The sequence below is a fragment of the Xiphophorus maculatus genome, chromosome 16 (assembly GCF_002775205.1).
Source record: "Xiphophorus maculatus strain JP 163 A chromosome 16, X_maculatus-5.0-male, whole genome shotgun sequence".
Taxonomy (NCBI): domain Eukaryota; kingdom Metazoa; phylum Chordata; class Actinopteri; order Cyprinodontiformes; family Poeciliidae; genus Xiphophorus; species Xiphophorus maculatus.
In genome coordinates this window covers 11,265,411-11,281,820 of record NC_036458.1, presented here as the reverse complement: position 1 = coordinate 11,281,820, position 16,410 = coordinate 11,265,411, and the positions used below count along the sequence as shown (strand labels likewise).

The 16,410-nt window shown below is 40.3% G+C and overlaps 1 protein-coding gene across 3 annotated transcripts in view; it reads right to left on the bottom strand.

Moving 5' to 3' along the window:
- LOC102217257 (BAH and coiled-coil domain-containing protein 1-like) overlaps nucleotides 1-16,410 on the bottom strand; it is a 75,111-nt gene that overhangs the window by 38,665 nt on the left and 20,036 nt on the right. The window contains exon 1 of one of the 3 annotated variants that reach the window (XM_023348827.1): nucleotides 3,358-3,491. The exons of the other annotated variants lie outside the window; for them this stretch is intronic. Within the exon in view, the coding sequence (XP_023204595.1) occupies nucleotides 3,358-3,370 (13 nt within the window). The 5' untranslated portion in view covers nucleotides 3,371-3,491. Of the gene's footprint in view, nucleotides 1-3,357; nucleotides 3,492-16,410 lie in introns of those variants that run through there. 3 annotated transcript variants of the gene reach the window in all.

The window sequence follows — 16,410 nt, the reverse complement described above, 5'->3', positions numbered from 1 at the left end:
TAAAAATAACTGGAGCTGCTAACAGATCCACAATTGCAATAAACTGAAAGAACACCATCATTCCTTCAACTATTTAGAGAATGTAACGTATAGAATTGAAGAAGAGGATTCTTCAGTTGTAGGAGCATTGTGTGTGTTGATGCAACGTATTGTAAACTACCACAAAAGCCAATGTTGTTCTTCCTCTGCTCTCTGCTGCCACCTCATATCACCCTGTCTCCATAGAGGGCTCCTGGCACAGCTCTCCAAACTACAGGGCAAAGCGGGTCGGGGGGTGGGATTATGACCAGCGTGCTCACCAGGCATGCATCCAGCTTCCGTCATCCAGGCAACTAGGGCTCCTATGTGCCGCCGCATTTCACACAGCACACACTCGTCCCCTTTGCCTGTTGCCCCCAGGAAGCCCAGCTTTCCTCATCGCCTCCAGCTCACATAGATCAGCTAATCCTCCTGCATTATTAACAGCTTTTCCTCAGAGAGAGAAAGACAGAGGGAGGGAAAGAGAGAGAGAGAGAGAGAGAGAGAGAGAGAGACTATGAAGGTGACAGAATGCACGAAGCCTCTCGTAACCATCTGAGAGGAGAGTTGCTGCTGTTAGAAAGATGAGTAAAGGAGAAAGAGGAGATGAGAAAAGAGGATGCCAAGGAAGTAGATTTTAAAAGACTAAGCTAGATTTAAGGCCGATTTAAAATTATATTGAGGCAGGGGACCAGGGGGGCTTAGGAGGGATACCTAAGGCCCTCCCCACAACTATTACATCAGACCTTCACATCTATTCCAGAGAGGATAACAATAACTTTTCCAATATCAGCTGCAGAAGAAAATATGGCTTCATAACATACTGACCTTTACATCAGGTTACTGCCTTGCTGACTCAGCAATAATGAACATATCCAATAATTTGTCATTTCATTTTGTTTTATTAAAAGTAACAATAGTTCAATATCATACCATATTTTACCCGCTACATCCTGATAAACTGGAAGTACCAGGGGAGAAATAGCAAATTTCTGGGGTACTTTCATTTTGGATACTAATGTAAATGCAAAACAAAGTTACTACAAGCACTGAATTTCCCTCCATTTATAGAAAATCTATCAGTACTACTCACAATGAAGTTACTTGATCTTTAAATATATTTCCTTTCCTTTCAATGTAGTTGTGCAGGTCCTTAAAAAATCAAGTCATGTGGATCCTAATTGACGCCGATCTCTAATGGAAATAAAGATTAATCCTATTATAGAGTTAAAGTAAGGGGAAAACGAATGAATTGAGGAATCAAAGTTTTCTTCCTTTAAGCTTAAAACATCTAATCAACACCTGCTCTTATTAATGTCTTATACAAAGGTTGAAATGTGAAAGCAAAAAAAAAAAGAGGGTCTATCAGATACCACAGCAGCTCGTGAACAGGAGGTGTTAACTAGTTTTCAACGTAGGTGTGTAAGATGACGGTGGACCAAAACTAAACAACTGTGCACGTGAGGTAACGTGGGCCAACGCAAAGGCCCCTGAGGATGCAAAGGAGCGAGCAGCAGGCTGGGAGGCGGAGCAAAAGAATGAAAGCCCAGTTGTCATGGGAACAAAAGAGAAACAGCGCTCAAGGCAAGTAGGCTTTACAACGACCGATGGACTGATGCACTCAGTCAGCCTGCTGCTCAGCAACAACAGCCTTCACAGCCTACCTTGAAGCCCCAGAACTTGTATTCACACACACACACACACACGCCTCCACATACGCACACACACCCCACCAAGAAATTTTATCTGGTTTTAATTGTTTGGATCCTGGGAGGGAGGCCCCACCTTTTTGTACTTTTTGGGTAACTAATCTGGTCTGTTAGCAACCCTGCTGATTAATATTACTCAAGGTTGTGCTGTTGCTTGGCGTCCTAACAAGGCATTGCACAATAATAGGATGTGAACAGATTTACGTGGGTCAAGAAGTAATCTGGGAAATAAAAACGGTGGAGAAGACAATAAGCACCCACCCATGGCATGTTGTCCTTTTGAATGCTGGACTCACACCAACATTTTCTCCTTAGGAAATGCACACTCATTCACACACTGCCCGTGATTATTTCCCAGTGCATCACATTTCCTTCTCTGCTTTTGATAAATGAACCCAGGAAGTCTTTGGTTCTCAGTCTTGTTTTCAGACAGCTGCCTAAAGGGACGGATAGTCGTGTCGTCTAGACAAGGACACTCGACAGACAATGAGAGGTGAGAGTGAGAGTGACGGTGACGAGAGAAGGGAGACAAAGAGAAAATTGTAGGTGTGACTGCATAAACCTGCTTTCCACTGCTCAGTGATCAGGGAGCGCTGCAGAAAATGGGCCAGAAGAAGCAGACCACGTATCTTTGGAAACAGTCAAGACACACAAGAAGGTGAAGTGTGTGAAGAAGGCAGTCACTGTGGTGTGAAAGTTGAGTTTTTTATAATTCCAGCAAACATTCTCTACCTGTGTGATTATGGAGTGACTCTCACAAATGTATAGTTAGCCCTGTTAAGCAATAGATGCATGCACAAGTTCAAAGTTCAAAAGAAAAATAGAAGGAAAAAAAAACGGTGTGCCATGTGCTCCAAACTTGTTGAAGCACCTTTGATTCAATTTCATTACTCAGTGTTCATTGGCAGGAGTTGATTAGCATCCCACATTTTGATTTGATAATGTTTGCCCATTCTACTTTGGAAGCCTTCTCAAAGTCTTTTGAATTGTGAGGACATCTACTGTTCACAGTCTGCCTCAGATATCCACACAGATTTTCTGCTGAATTTAGTTCTGAACAAAGACATTTTAAATATTTGATTTTTCCCATCTGCACGTGTAGATTTTACACATTACAGTACATTAACATCTTTGTGATCCTAATGACCTTTGGCTTCATTCGAAGGTTGCAAATGTAAAAAAATAATAATAATTTAAAAATTTAAAAATAATAATAATAGTAATAATCTGAAAAATGTGTTGTTTACATTACTATACTATAGATTTTTATGGAATTAATGGGAAGTGAGTATTCAAGAATGAATGCAGAATTTACAACATTACTTAAAGAGTGTACAAACTTTTTCAACCAAGTTATTACACCTCTAGTACAATGTAAATTCTATAAAGTAGGATAAATGCAACATTATATGTATTTTTAAAAATAATTTATCATTCTCCCATTTATTTGACATTACACAAACCTTGTATTTCAACAGGGGTGTGCAAACGTTTGAGAGCCACTGTTTATGTAAAAGAAAATAATTACAACAAAATAATCACTGGTGGCTCAGTTAATTGTGGCATGTATTCTTGGGACAACTCCAAAGCAAACTCATTCTGAAACCAAGTGAAATGAATATTGACTTACCAAGTAAAAACATACTGAGCAGGATGCCTGTTGGTACAAAAAATTGACCTCCACTTTCTTTCCTACCAGACTTTCCTAACGAGCAAATTCCAAGTTCTGTCCAGGAATTTAGATGTCCATGAAAAATCAAGACAGACTTTCCACACCAGCGTTCACTCCTAAATACATAACTGGGTTTTTCAAACTTTTAAAAGCTGGACTAGAGTGAGGGACTGTACACACCAGCAGCTCCAGTCAGACTGCATATGCTATCCCAAAGGGCCGCTGACTAACCCAGCGCCTACTTCCTCACAATAAAACCCAGTAGGAATTTGAAATGGCTACTAAAGTGGGGGGGATTTCCTTTAAACAGTCAAAGCCATATTGAAAGCATTTGTGCAACTGGTAGCCAAATTCCTTCTCAGAAACAATTGTTGCAAATATTTTTTTTTTCTTTTTGTTCTAGAGAGAGTTGATGGTAACATCTATCTAGTGAGAAGCTGGGCTGATCAAGAAGTATACTGAAGCAAGAGCGAGAAAGAGAGAGCAATCAGGCAGTCCAGCGCTGGAGCCGTGCCCAGTGCAGGGGTGGGGGAAAGTGCCAGCAGCGCACGCCTCCGACACTCTCCATACTGCGTGCCTGTGGAGTGAGCTTAGTGGATGTGGTCAGCGCGGGGGTGGGAGAAGTGGAAAGCGAGAAGCAGTTGGAAGGATAGGTGGATAGACACATGGAGGAAGAGAGTGAGAAGGACTCTTTTGACACAGGGCAACATCCAGTGGGGGACAGAAAGGGGGTAAGAGTGGAGAGTTTAGAGCAGATAAGTGTGAGAGCAACTGTGAGAAAGTTTCAATGTGAAAAGAGCATGTGGGAGCTGCCGAGCATATGCGAGCATCTGTGTGCGCGATTGTGAGTCCATATGGCAGCCGTCTTGCTGAAGTTGACAGCCTGTGTTTGCAAAGTGGGGCTGGTGGTCAGCCACTTGTTCACTATCAGAACGATGACAGGGTAAAGACAGCAAAGGCAGACTAGAAATCCTTTTGGAGCGGTACAAAGCAAATACAATTTATTTGGAGAGGTCATATGATTTATCTACAAACTTTGAACAAGTGTTTACACGACATGCAAGAGGACATGACTGAGATTAGCGGTTCTTATCCTAAATAAATTAACCCAAATGGCTTACTGTAATTTGGCAGGAATTCTGAAAATAACAGTGAGCGAACTCAGGCCCGAACAGATACACAAAGAAATGTATCTTCTGAGACGTATTTAGAGGTAACATCAAAGAATTTCACCAGATTTTGCAGTGTCAAAATATGTGAATAACACTTTGACTCCACAGAAGTACAACAAAGAAAGCAGTCATCTTGCACCGATACACACTCTATGTGTACAGATGCTTAAAGTTATTTACAAAATTATTAATGCTCATTGATCTTTTTCACATTTTGTCACAGTATATCAACAACTTCAATCATTTGGGTTTTGCGTGACACACCAACACAACCAACTATGTAAATATTAAGTAAAAATATTGGTCCCTACAAAGTAAAAAGAAAAATATTAACGAATTCATTTTTTTTTACAAGTGAATATCTGAAGAGTTTGACCAGCTTTTATACAATCTCTGACTCAATAAATTACAGAACCCTACTCTGCTGCAAGCACAATCTCACATATTTCTGTTTTCCAGCATTTAGTGAAACTCTCAATTAGATTTAGATCTAGATTTTGACTTGGCCATTCTAACCTTTGAATTATCTTTGATCAAACATGGCATCTCAAAATACAGTCCTCAAGGCATGCTGCCTTGAACTTTAAAATGCATCCTTGGTGCAAGAAACCTGAATCAAATATGTAACCAAGTCATAAGTCTTCTTATGACCTAAATATTGGCTCAGATGTACTGAATTAGAAACACATCTAAATGTGCTTGAGGGACATTTAGTTTGAGACTCCTGATTTGAACATTTTATTGTACTTCTCACTGTACTGCTTTGTTATGCATGTTAAAAGATTAATCTCTGCCCCATTTTAAAATTTTTGCAGCACATTTTCTAATAGGATTGCAGTGTATGTATCTCCAACCATCTCTCAGTAGCTTCAATGCCTGCTCTAGCTCATTATCGAACCATAATTCATCTTCCAACATAAGAGATTGTTGTTTGTACAGGGTGCATCTAGGCCAAATGTTTAATTTTTAACTGACAGTAATACCTTTTCCAACTTGACTGTGTCATCAAGATGGCTTTTCATCAACAATGACTTTCTTCTTCCACAAAAAGTTTGATTTGGAACTAATAGCTGTCCTCGTCCACTTCAGCACCTAGTAAAGCCTTCAGTTATTTAAACCATTACTGCAAACTAACTTCTCTATACTCCCCTCCACAGATATTCTGCTGCTTTTACTTTCTAGATTATTTTGATTGTAAATTACAAAACCTACACATATATCCTTCACCCATGCACACCAGAGTCCTTATGTCACCAAAGTCACACTTCATATTAGAAACTTTGATTTTAACCGTAGCTTGTGTTGAACATATTTATAGGAACTTCAGAACAGGCATCTCTGTTTTTGCTGTGGCCTTTGAGCCAGATCAGAACAAAATGTAAGTGGATGATATACTGAACAATGTTTCATGACAACCTATCACCACTTTTGGCTCCCTGCTAAAGAAAAGCATTTTCAGACGAGGATCTGTGTCACTGTGAATCATAGTTTATTCAGGGTAACATGTAATATTAGTTTCTTTCCATTTCCAGAGATTGAACAGTCATATAAACAAAGGCCAGCGTAGACTTTATGCTGGTCTATCAAACAAAAATCCCAAAACATTTTCTGGTCCCTACAAAATGTGAATAAGTTCAAGGAGTGTGAATAAATTCGGAGGAAATTGTCACTAATCTTTTCAGTGTATACTTGACCTCGGTGTTACGGCAATTATCATTAATAAAGTAATTTTTCACAGAGTTTTATTGCCGTTCAAAGAGTTCACCACCACCAATCTTGATGAGGAGAGGATAGGGAGTGGCCGGCGAGCAAGTGAAAGCAATGTCTGGAAGAGTTCCAGCTGAAGAGATATTTTATTGGTACATTAAATAAAGAGGACATGCAGCACATTTGCAGCTTTACAGAGGAGCAGGCTAGAGAGAGAGTTCCATTTAAGAATAAAAAATATTTCTGACTGTAGTGATAAGAACTGAGTGATGAGGGAGAGCATGGATTTGAGGAGGGCCAGGTAGAAATAAAGTTTAAGAACTACGGTAAAAATTAATGTAAAGCAGCAAGATCAGATGGCATATTTACTGGGCTTAGCAAAAGGTTTGGGCTCACTTAGGTGTCCTGGCTATGATTTATATCGAAATGCAGATGTTTGCAGAGTCACTGGGACAAATCTGAGAAGAGCGGTGAATTCCAGACCGGGACGCCAAAGGTGGGAGGACAGATTTGAAACAGCATCAGGTCGAGGACAACAATCAGGACAACCAAGATTCCAAACTTATCACTCCCCCGTAACACCCACCGGTGAAATCATCCACGTTCCTGCTTCCCACAAAACAAACTTAACAGCGCACGCAGTGAAAATAATGTTACAACACACAGTAGGCAAACTGCCCCTTAAATTTTCAAGATGTATTAGGAAGGGGATTACAGGCTGCTCCAATCTAGTTTATTTTTTTCATTGCAATGTGATTTTTTCTCTGCAAGTGCCTCAATGTTTCCTTTAGTATTCTACTAAACCAGTAGGGTTATTTGTCTTCTGGTTAAACGTTTCTTTTAGACTGGGCACAAAAAGAGACATGATTTTATGGAAAGGTTACAAAGGTTTAACAAGTATGCTTGCTATCTGACCCTTTGTTACATGAGATTAAATTAGGGCCATGTGTCAAGTCCCGACTCTGCATTTTCACAGCATTAAAAGGTGATTCAATGCAAACGTTTATCCACATGTGCATGTTATCTTCCCCATTTAGCTGTCTCTTACTCACACCCCATCCCTCGTTTTTCAACCCTTCTCTTTTACACACACTTTAACTTATGAGCAAACACAGACGCGCGCACACAGCAAAGCGCCCAAACACAAAAAAGAGCCGCCCACAGCTGCGTCAGGCCATCGCTCTAACAATCCAATCTGTTTTCTTTCCCATGATGTTTCCCATTGGCACAGGGAGGAGAAAATCAGATTTACTCCCCCACAGGGCCCATGCAGTTGCACTGATATGGAAAATGATTTCAGTGCTGCTTGAGCCCATAAACATTATTTTGGTCTCTCTCCCCCCTCCCCGTTAATGACACATTTCTTCCCAGCATTGTGGAGCTCACAGAGGAAGGGGTGAGTGTAAGAGAGGGAGAGGGAGGAGGAAGGGGAGATGAATCCTCCAGGGCCTCACATACAACAGGGGAGTCCTTCACCTCTCATACTGCATCCTGGCTGTTCTCACTCCCACCTCTTTCACACACATGAACACACAGGCAAGAACACAAACTGCTAATCAACCACTTCGGAGTTTTTAAGAGCCGGCTGTTGGGAAACAAACTGAATCAAAGAGATATTTCTCACCTCTCTGTGCCTTTTTCATGTTATCGTGTTGCAGCCGCAAAGTGTGCGTGCATATGTATTCAGCACCCATGAGTCGATACACTTTTTGCTGAAATTACAGCAGCGAGTCTTTTGGGTTTTGTCGCTAGCAGCTTTGCCAATATTGAGACCTAACGTTTTGCCGCTTCTTTTCAAAATAGCTCAAGCTCAGTCATTTTGGATCATGGTAATATCAGTTTTATGTCTTGCTAGAGATTGTCCATTGATTTAGGTTATGACTTTGACTGGGCCTTTCTAAAACATAAAAACTTTTTGATCTAAACCCTTCCATTGTAGATATGTATGTTTAGTTTGGCATTCCTACAAATCTGCACCCCAGTCTCCAGTATTTTGTAGCCTGTAACAGGGTTTCCTAAAGCTCTGCTGAAAAACAACAACAACAACAAAAAAGGTTCCCACAACATGATGCTGCCACCACCATGTCATGTTTGTTATGGAGAGTTAAAGGGCTTTAGATGTTTAACTTTGATCTCATGTCCTCAAAGCATATTCTACCAAGTTTGGTTGTTAGAAGATTGCCACTACTACACTGCTAGAAGTGACAAACTTCTAGCAATGTAGTGACAGACTACATTGCTATAGTGGAAAACATTAAAACAGATCTTTTATGGTTGATATTTAACCATTGGCTTATGACAAATCCCAGCTGTATTTGGCCAAGTTGCAACACCATACAGGTGATCCGGTTGCTTCCGAAAGTAACTGGCTGCACTGGATAAACCGGATTATTAAGATATCAAAATAAGGGGGCTATCTATTATGCAAAACACTTTTTTTCTGATGTTTACTTATTTGACGAATACTTAATTTTCATTTCACAATTATGAGCTACTTTGGGTTGGTCTATAAAATACAAATTTAATAAAGTACATGCAACTACAGCGACAAAATATATTAGCTATTTCATCATCGCTTAATCATTATATAGCAAATGACTGTTTGGAAAAAAAGTAATTATTGACCAACTTACTCCAAATGTCAGAAATTCAAATTTTACACTGATCTATTATTCAGCCAGTAGGATCAACTGTTCCTGCAGTAAACTCTAGTGCTCAACACAAATGACGTAGGTTAATCAATAACATTGATTGTTTTTTTAATAGAATGAATTCAGTGATGAAATGTGAAATTGTTCAAAGGATGGAAATACCTTTGTGAGAGCCTGTATGTGGATGTCAGCTTAAATCTAAACACATTTGGCTTAAAGCAGCCCCTCTACAATCCTGCCTTCATATATTTCTTCATTGAAAGCCCCAGTCTAGCTGCGCTGGTTCTCCTCTTTAGCAAAAAACATAAACTGTATGAGCTCCAAACAGTTTCTGCTGGAGGCATATTGTCAGAGATGGGAGCATGATCCAGCCTCAAGCTTTAAAAGCAAGTCATTGTTCTGAGTATGCTGAGGTAAAATGGCCCAATAACAGGGCTCTAAACCTCTAATTTTCATCTAATAAAACCCATCTGCTGTCATGGAACGGTGCGGTGTTGGTGGTGAGAGGTGGTGAGGCAGACGCAGCGGACCCAGGTATGATGAATAATGAAATTTAATTGAGAAAATCACAGTCCAAACAACAAGCAGCAGGCACATGGACACACTGACGACGAATAAGCTAGACATTGACAACGACAAGGACCCGACGAGGAACAAGGAACACAGGTGGAGTTAAATACATGGGAGGTTAATGACAGAACGAGACACACCTGGGAACAATCAAGGGGAGGACAGGACAACGAAGAGACTTAAGGACACAGAACACTCTAAATAAACAAGGAAAAACACAGATCCTGACATCTGCAGGGCTAAAAACGAAAAGACAAACAGAAAATAGCCACGGTGTATATGACTAAAAGGTCATTTTTCGATTATTATCTCATCGCTATAATTGCAAACTGGATTCTCACAATCAGCTAGTTTTGTTGGAATCAACCAAGGGATCTGGTTTATTTTACAGACGATGACTGATCTGTCTGAAACTGCAGGGTTCATATTTAAGACTCCTACCATAGATGGGTGACTAACAGTAGGTTGCGTGCCAGTGAGGTCACGGACAGATTTGCCTGGTGAACGGAAAAAAAGGCAGATTAAAACAAGTACTCAGCATTATACTCTCTAATTAGTCCCCTGTTAACTTTTGAACTTAATTGCTTAATTGAGATGTGGTTAGACTGGGCAGGTTTCCCCTCCCTGAGGGGGACCATACGGCTCCAGTTTTTCAGGCTGCACTGCCTGGCACAGTAGGTGGCTGTTTCTCTCTCTCGTTCTGCTTCTTTGTCTTCTGAAGCATCCCACCACTCTAGCAACGAGGCACGGCGATGCGGCGCAGGAGGCAGTAAAACTGTGTTTTGTGAGTGTGTTTTGGCTGTGATTGTACCACATATGCTGGTGCCACATCAAAGCAGAGTTTTGACTACCCGGTCCTGGGTGGTCTAAACCTCTTTTCTTTCGACCAGCACCAGCAAGGTAGGTAAGCTTTGGGGGGGGAAAAAAAAATGGTGTTTGGATGTGGGTGGATGTTGCCTCACCACAGTGGAGTACTTTCTGCAAAACTCAGAAGTCAGTTTGCTTTGGAGGAGGCATAAACTGCATGCAGAGGAAGAATAAAAGTGTGCCGCAATACACACACAGATAAACACACACACACGCACACACAACCTCACAGGCGTCACATTAGTTGAGTCTCCGCATCCACTCGGGTTGATGTATAATGATACGCAGAACAGCACATAAATCTGCAAGCAGTTCAAGTCATTGGAGCAGATTTTGCCTGCTGTCTTTTCCTTTTTCACTTTTATCCTCGTGTCTCCTTCTGCTCCTTTGAGCCCCATCACTCATTCCCCTTCTCAGTTTTCCCTTTCCGTCCTCACACCCTCTCCATCACTCTGCCTCTTTCTCCTGATGCTCAGCTCCATATTTCTGTCCTCCCTCATCACCTCGCTCTCTTCTCTTTCTTGGTGTCGTTCACATACTTAAAAATGAAAACACTTCATATTTTGGGGGCCTTTTTTAAAAAAAGAAAAAATCCACACTCCCTTCCATTCGCTTGTCCCACTTGCATGCTGTTTCCTTACTCTTGTATGTCTGGGAGTGCAATGAATGTCTTATTTTATGGATAGTCATAAGTTCATCCTCCCTCTATTAGATAAATCAACACTGGAGCACTCAACAGGCAAACCATGACTTGTCAGAATGTCATGTTCCCCGTTTGTCCTCCCATTCTCTGCCGTACTCTGTAATCTGCAGCCCGGCGCCTCCTTTAGGTCATGTGGAGCAGTGCTGGACATCAAGGCCTTGCCTCACTGCTGTCCTCTGAGTTCTCTTGGAGCGGCTTGTAATATGATAAACTCCTGGAGTTGTGTGCTCGAGAAACAGAAGGCAGCTCCCTGCTCTGGCTTCTCTCTGTCTGATGTAGCCTGTCAGAGCCACAGAGGCAGAACAGCGCAGATAACAAGTCGGGAGCTGCCACGCCAGCAAGTCCAAGGTCTTTCTGCGGCCATGAGTGTAATTTGCTGTGAAATTCACAAGGGGAACAAAGGAGAAATGTTTAATTCTTGTAGCTCTGACCAAAACGAATGCAAGGCGTTTTTGCTCTGATAACCTGTACAGACGAAGCACCTGGGAAGCCAAGGCCAAGCATTACACAGTATTACCTTGTAAAGAACACACAGTACAGTGCCTGTTCCAACCAAAAACTTCAGTGTTTTTGATAGAGGACTTATGTAACACATCGCTATAGTAGTGTAGCGTCTAATTATGAACTGGAGAAAACATAATGAAGGTTTGAAATTAGTTTCAGAGGATAATCTGAGGAATCTGGTCAGCATTTGTATTCAAATCCCTTTGCTTGGACGTCATTAAGTAAAATTCAGTGCATCAATTATCTAAACAGCAAATACAGTACGTGTGTGTAAGTTAATCTGAATGTCAACACAGCTGTGAAGGCCTTAAGAGTTTGTTAAAAAAAAAAAAACATCAGAGAACAAACAGCGTCACAAATACCAGGAAGCACAGAAGACGGGTCAGGGATGCAGCTTAAAGCAGGTCAAGGTTATAAAAGAATATCCCAAATGTCGACCCAATGGAGAGCAATGATTTCACAAGCAGCCAAGAAATCAATCGGATCTCTGGAGGAGCTGCAGAGATCCACAGCTCAGGTGGGAGAGTATGTTGACCAGACAACTTTTGGTCATGCACTCCACAAAATGTGGCCTTTATGGAAGCACAGCAATAAAAAAAAGACATCAATAAAAAAAAAGCTACAAGATGTCTGATTTGTCTGATTTGTGGTTTTTCCACCCACTCTGTAATTGACAAGCCAGGCATGTGGAAGAAGGTAGTGCAGTCAGATGAGACCGCAGTTAAAACTTTGAACTATGTGGAAAATACTGTGTACAGAAAACGACTGATCGTCAGCCAAAATACACCATCCCCACAGTTAAGATACAGTGGTGGCAAAATCATGTTGTGGGGAGGCTTTAATTAAGAAGAAAACAGGAGGTTAGGCAGTGTTGATGGGCTAAATACAAGGTAATATTGAAGGAAAGATTTCAGAGGCTGTAAAAGACCTGAGAGTGATGTGGAGGTTTCACTTTCCACCAGGACAACCCTAAACATACAGCAAGAGGTGTAGTTAAGTTATTTAGATCAAAGGTGATTTTATTAAGTATCTGTTCACTGGGACTTAATACAAATGCAGCATAGATTTTGCAGATTTTGTTTGTAAAAACATGGAAAACGTTCATTTTCCTTCCACTTCACAAATATGCACAATTTGTATTGGTCCACTATGCAAAAATTCCACATTAAATACACTAAGGTTTCTGGTTTAAAATAAAAAACTTGAAAGAATATATACTTTTACAAAGATCTACATAAATATGTTTGCCTCTCCTTGGCATTTTATGGCGCAAATCCTTAAAGTCAAACTGGCTCTACTTCTGGACTCAAACAAATAGCTGCTTTCCTTCCGCCTGTGGTAACTCATCTTCTCAAATGTATACAAGTTCAGCTCAATTGTACATTAAAAAGATTTATGAATCACTCCTGACAAACCAGGATTTAAAGCTGAGGAATGCCTTCCGACCACTGACGCTGGTCCTCCATGGAATGCTCCCCCCGACATCTGTAGCCATATATTCAGGCAGGGATGAGCAAAATTGGAAACATTTCCTGCAATCTGTAGAGATGACAGCTGGTCATCTTTATGAAAAGTAAAACATTTTTAAGAAACAAAGAAGCAGTGGTTGTCTCTCTCCTTCTAACAGCTAGAAGGAAAGAGAAAGAGCATTTCATCACCAGCTGCTCATTAAATCTTGTTTGCTTGGTAAGGCTGCTCTACTAATACAGACTGTATTAACTTTCTCTACGATTGTATTAGGTCACCTAAATGCCTCCTCTTCACCCTTCACTCATTTTAAACTCAGTATAAATTGAAGGGTTTAAACCACAACCTTAAAAAACTGATTATGGTGAGAAGTTACTAAAACCTGGCTCTGTTTTGAAGGCATGGAACCCTGCTGCAGGCGGGGAATGCTTCCTGGTGAGTTTGCAGGTATAAAACAGCAAGCGGAAGAATGAAGCAGCATTTTAATTTAATGCTTCTAATTTCACGTTTTTGTCAGATGACATATAGACAGAATCAGCAATTTATCAGTGAACAAAAACAAACCTCACTGTGTTTCAAAAGTTGCTGCAATTACAAAGATAGGATTAATGTTCTTTTTATTTCAGATTTAACAGAGAAATTTTGTAAATGAGAGCAGCTAGGTTGAAAATTAAGAAGTAAAAAATGCTTGAAGACTAACACTTCGCATAAAAACTGTATTTATAATGAAAACATCTCAAATAACAGTAAAATATTTCGAAATTTAAAAAATAATTTTTAAATTAGAGCTGAACAACATTATGAAAATGATAATTGTAATTAACCTGCATTTTCCATGCTGTTTTTCCTAACGTTACAATGGACCCATCATTTTCTAGAATTTTCATCATTTCAACCTGAAGACTAAACTTGCACACCTGTTGCATGTGTTACGGCCAATTAGTCCACTGCAGTTGCAGTTGCAAAGATCAATATTGCAACGACAATAGCACACATTTTGCAGATTCAAATTATTAAAATATAATTGATGTGAGAGAAGAAGAAAATAAAGCCGACACAAGTAAGATTGGCAAATCCCACATTATAATATAAGGAATGACATCAATTTCTGAATTGACCCCTGACCACATAATTTTTCTTTTCTTTTTTTTAACTTGATTTTACAATTAATGAACAAGAACTACTTGGTATGGGGAAAGCAAAGTTACTTCACAATGTTTACAGGGTGACCTTTTTAACCTTTGTGAAGTAAAAGTTAGAATTAGTCCTTGATAAGTGTGAACCTATGTGTGTTTGCCTTCTCCTATAGCTAGCCATTTGGAAATGGAAAAGACAGAGCGCTTGCAGGGTTACATGAGGATTGCACCATTTGATCGAATTTAACAGATGTGCTGCAGCTGCTCATTTGATCTGTCTGTGCATATCCTCAAAAAAGAGCACAAGCACAAAGACTCAAAAATACCACACACATGCACGCATAGTAAAATTAAAACTATATATTTTCCTAATGGAAATGCTCAATAGCACCACAGAGGATCTGAAATAATAACTCAAAATTCCATAGTAACCATTTAACTGTCTTTAAGCTGTTTACTTATTCTTTTTCATGGACGTGAGCTTTAACTTTGCACCAAGTGGAAGCACTATGCTTTATATCGGGGGAGAGAGTATACCAATATCATATGTTGAACAATTCAGAGACTCTGTGAAATGAAACAGCGATTTAAAGGAAGAGAGCGACATAGAGAGGCAGTGCAGATAAACCTCAGTTAGGAGACTGCATATTCACGGGAGAGCAACAGCTTTCAACAGGTTATCACACGCCAGAGACAGAGCCAAGCTCAGTCTTTGAGCTGGCAGAGACCATAATGGAGAGAAAAGAGAGGGAGGCAAAGGAGGACGGGGCCAGGCGGGGGAAGGAGACTAAAGAAGAGTTATTAAGGTGATGTGAGGCAATGAGGGAAAGAAGCTCCACTGAAATGTTTTGACACAGAAAAAAGCAAATGTGACACAGGTACTTAAACACGTGTTTAAAAGCGGGCCAGTGACATCTCTCTCTCTCTCTGTGTGTGTCTTGTGTCTCTTTGGGCTTGCTTTGACATACACACACACACAAGTGGTAATTGATGCTCCAACCTAAGCTATTCATCCATTACGGCTTTGATGGAATAACTTTCCTTCAGGCCGTAAGGTTGGCCTTACTTATTTTTTACTTGATTGCACCGCTGTTTCATGGATCTACAGCCATCTTTAATGCGTTGTCCTCGGACACACTGCATTAGCTGCAGCAGCTTTAACTCGTGCCGCCAATGCATTCCCTATCAGCCGCGGTGTGCTAGAATAGGTTTGTGTGTAGTTTTGCAACTCTTACTGTATTTGCTCTGGCACAGTGTTCTATTGTGGCGCTCGGCTCAGATAAGAGAGAAGTTATGTCAACAGTGGGCACTGTGAAGGAGCCGCCTGGTCATGTTGACATTCTCCGACACTGCTTATTTACTCTGACCACAGAGTTCGGCCGTCATTGAGGCCTTATTCACTGATGGCCAGGGGACTCTGAGAGTGGAGCCTCCTGCTGGATCAGACTGGTACTGGTTATGTTATTGTCAGGTGAGAAAAGAAGTGGCATTCAAAGAATTCTGAGTTTTAAGCTTTTTTCTCACACCACCCACACACACCCACACACACACGCCCACACACACAAATAGAATCTCATTGAGTCAGGCAGCATGAGTCTGCATATTGACTTGTGCTGAGCAGTGCTATCAGTACAGTAAAGAGCCAGTGGAGCAATCTATTTACAATTAGGGTAGGAAGAGGGGGGCTAAATTGACTTCTTTGAGAAAGATCTTGATTTTTATCAGCCAGTCCCATAATCATGGCATCCAGGTCTTTCATTAAGCCTCTTTATGTATTTTATGCATCTTGCAAAAGCATTCCTATCCCATTTTATTACATTGTATCATGTTAAAACCAACAACAGTGAATATTACTGGGATTGTATATGATAGAGAAACACAAAATAATGCAAAATTGTGAATCTACCTCCTCAAATTTCTTTAACCCCAAAGTAAATTGCAACCAGAAGCCTTCAGATTTTATTTAGAGATAACTGAGTAAATTGGGCTAAAAGCCAAAGCACAATGATAGATCAGCTTAAAGTACATAATCTGTATTTAGCTCAAGATGATAACATTGTAACAACACATTTTGCAGCCCTACAACACATTTTTCAAAATGTATTTAAAAATATTGTTATGTTTCTTTCAGTTTATAATCATGCACTATTTTGTTGTCTATCTCATTAAAAAAATAAAATACGCTAAAATTTATAGTTGCAGCACAACAACATTTCTAAAGGTTTTTGGAATAT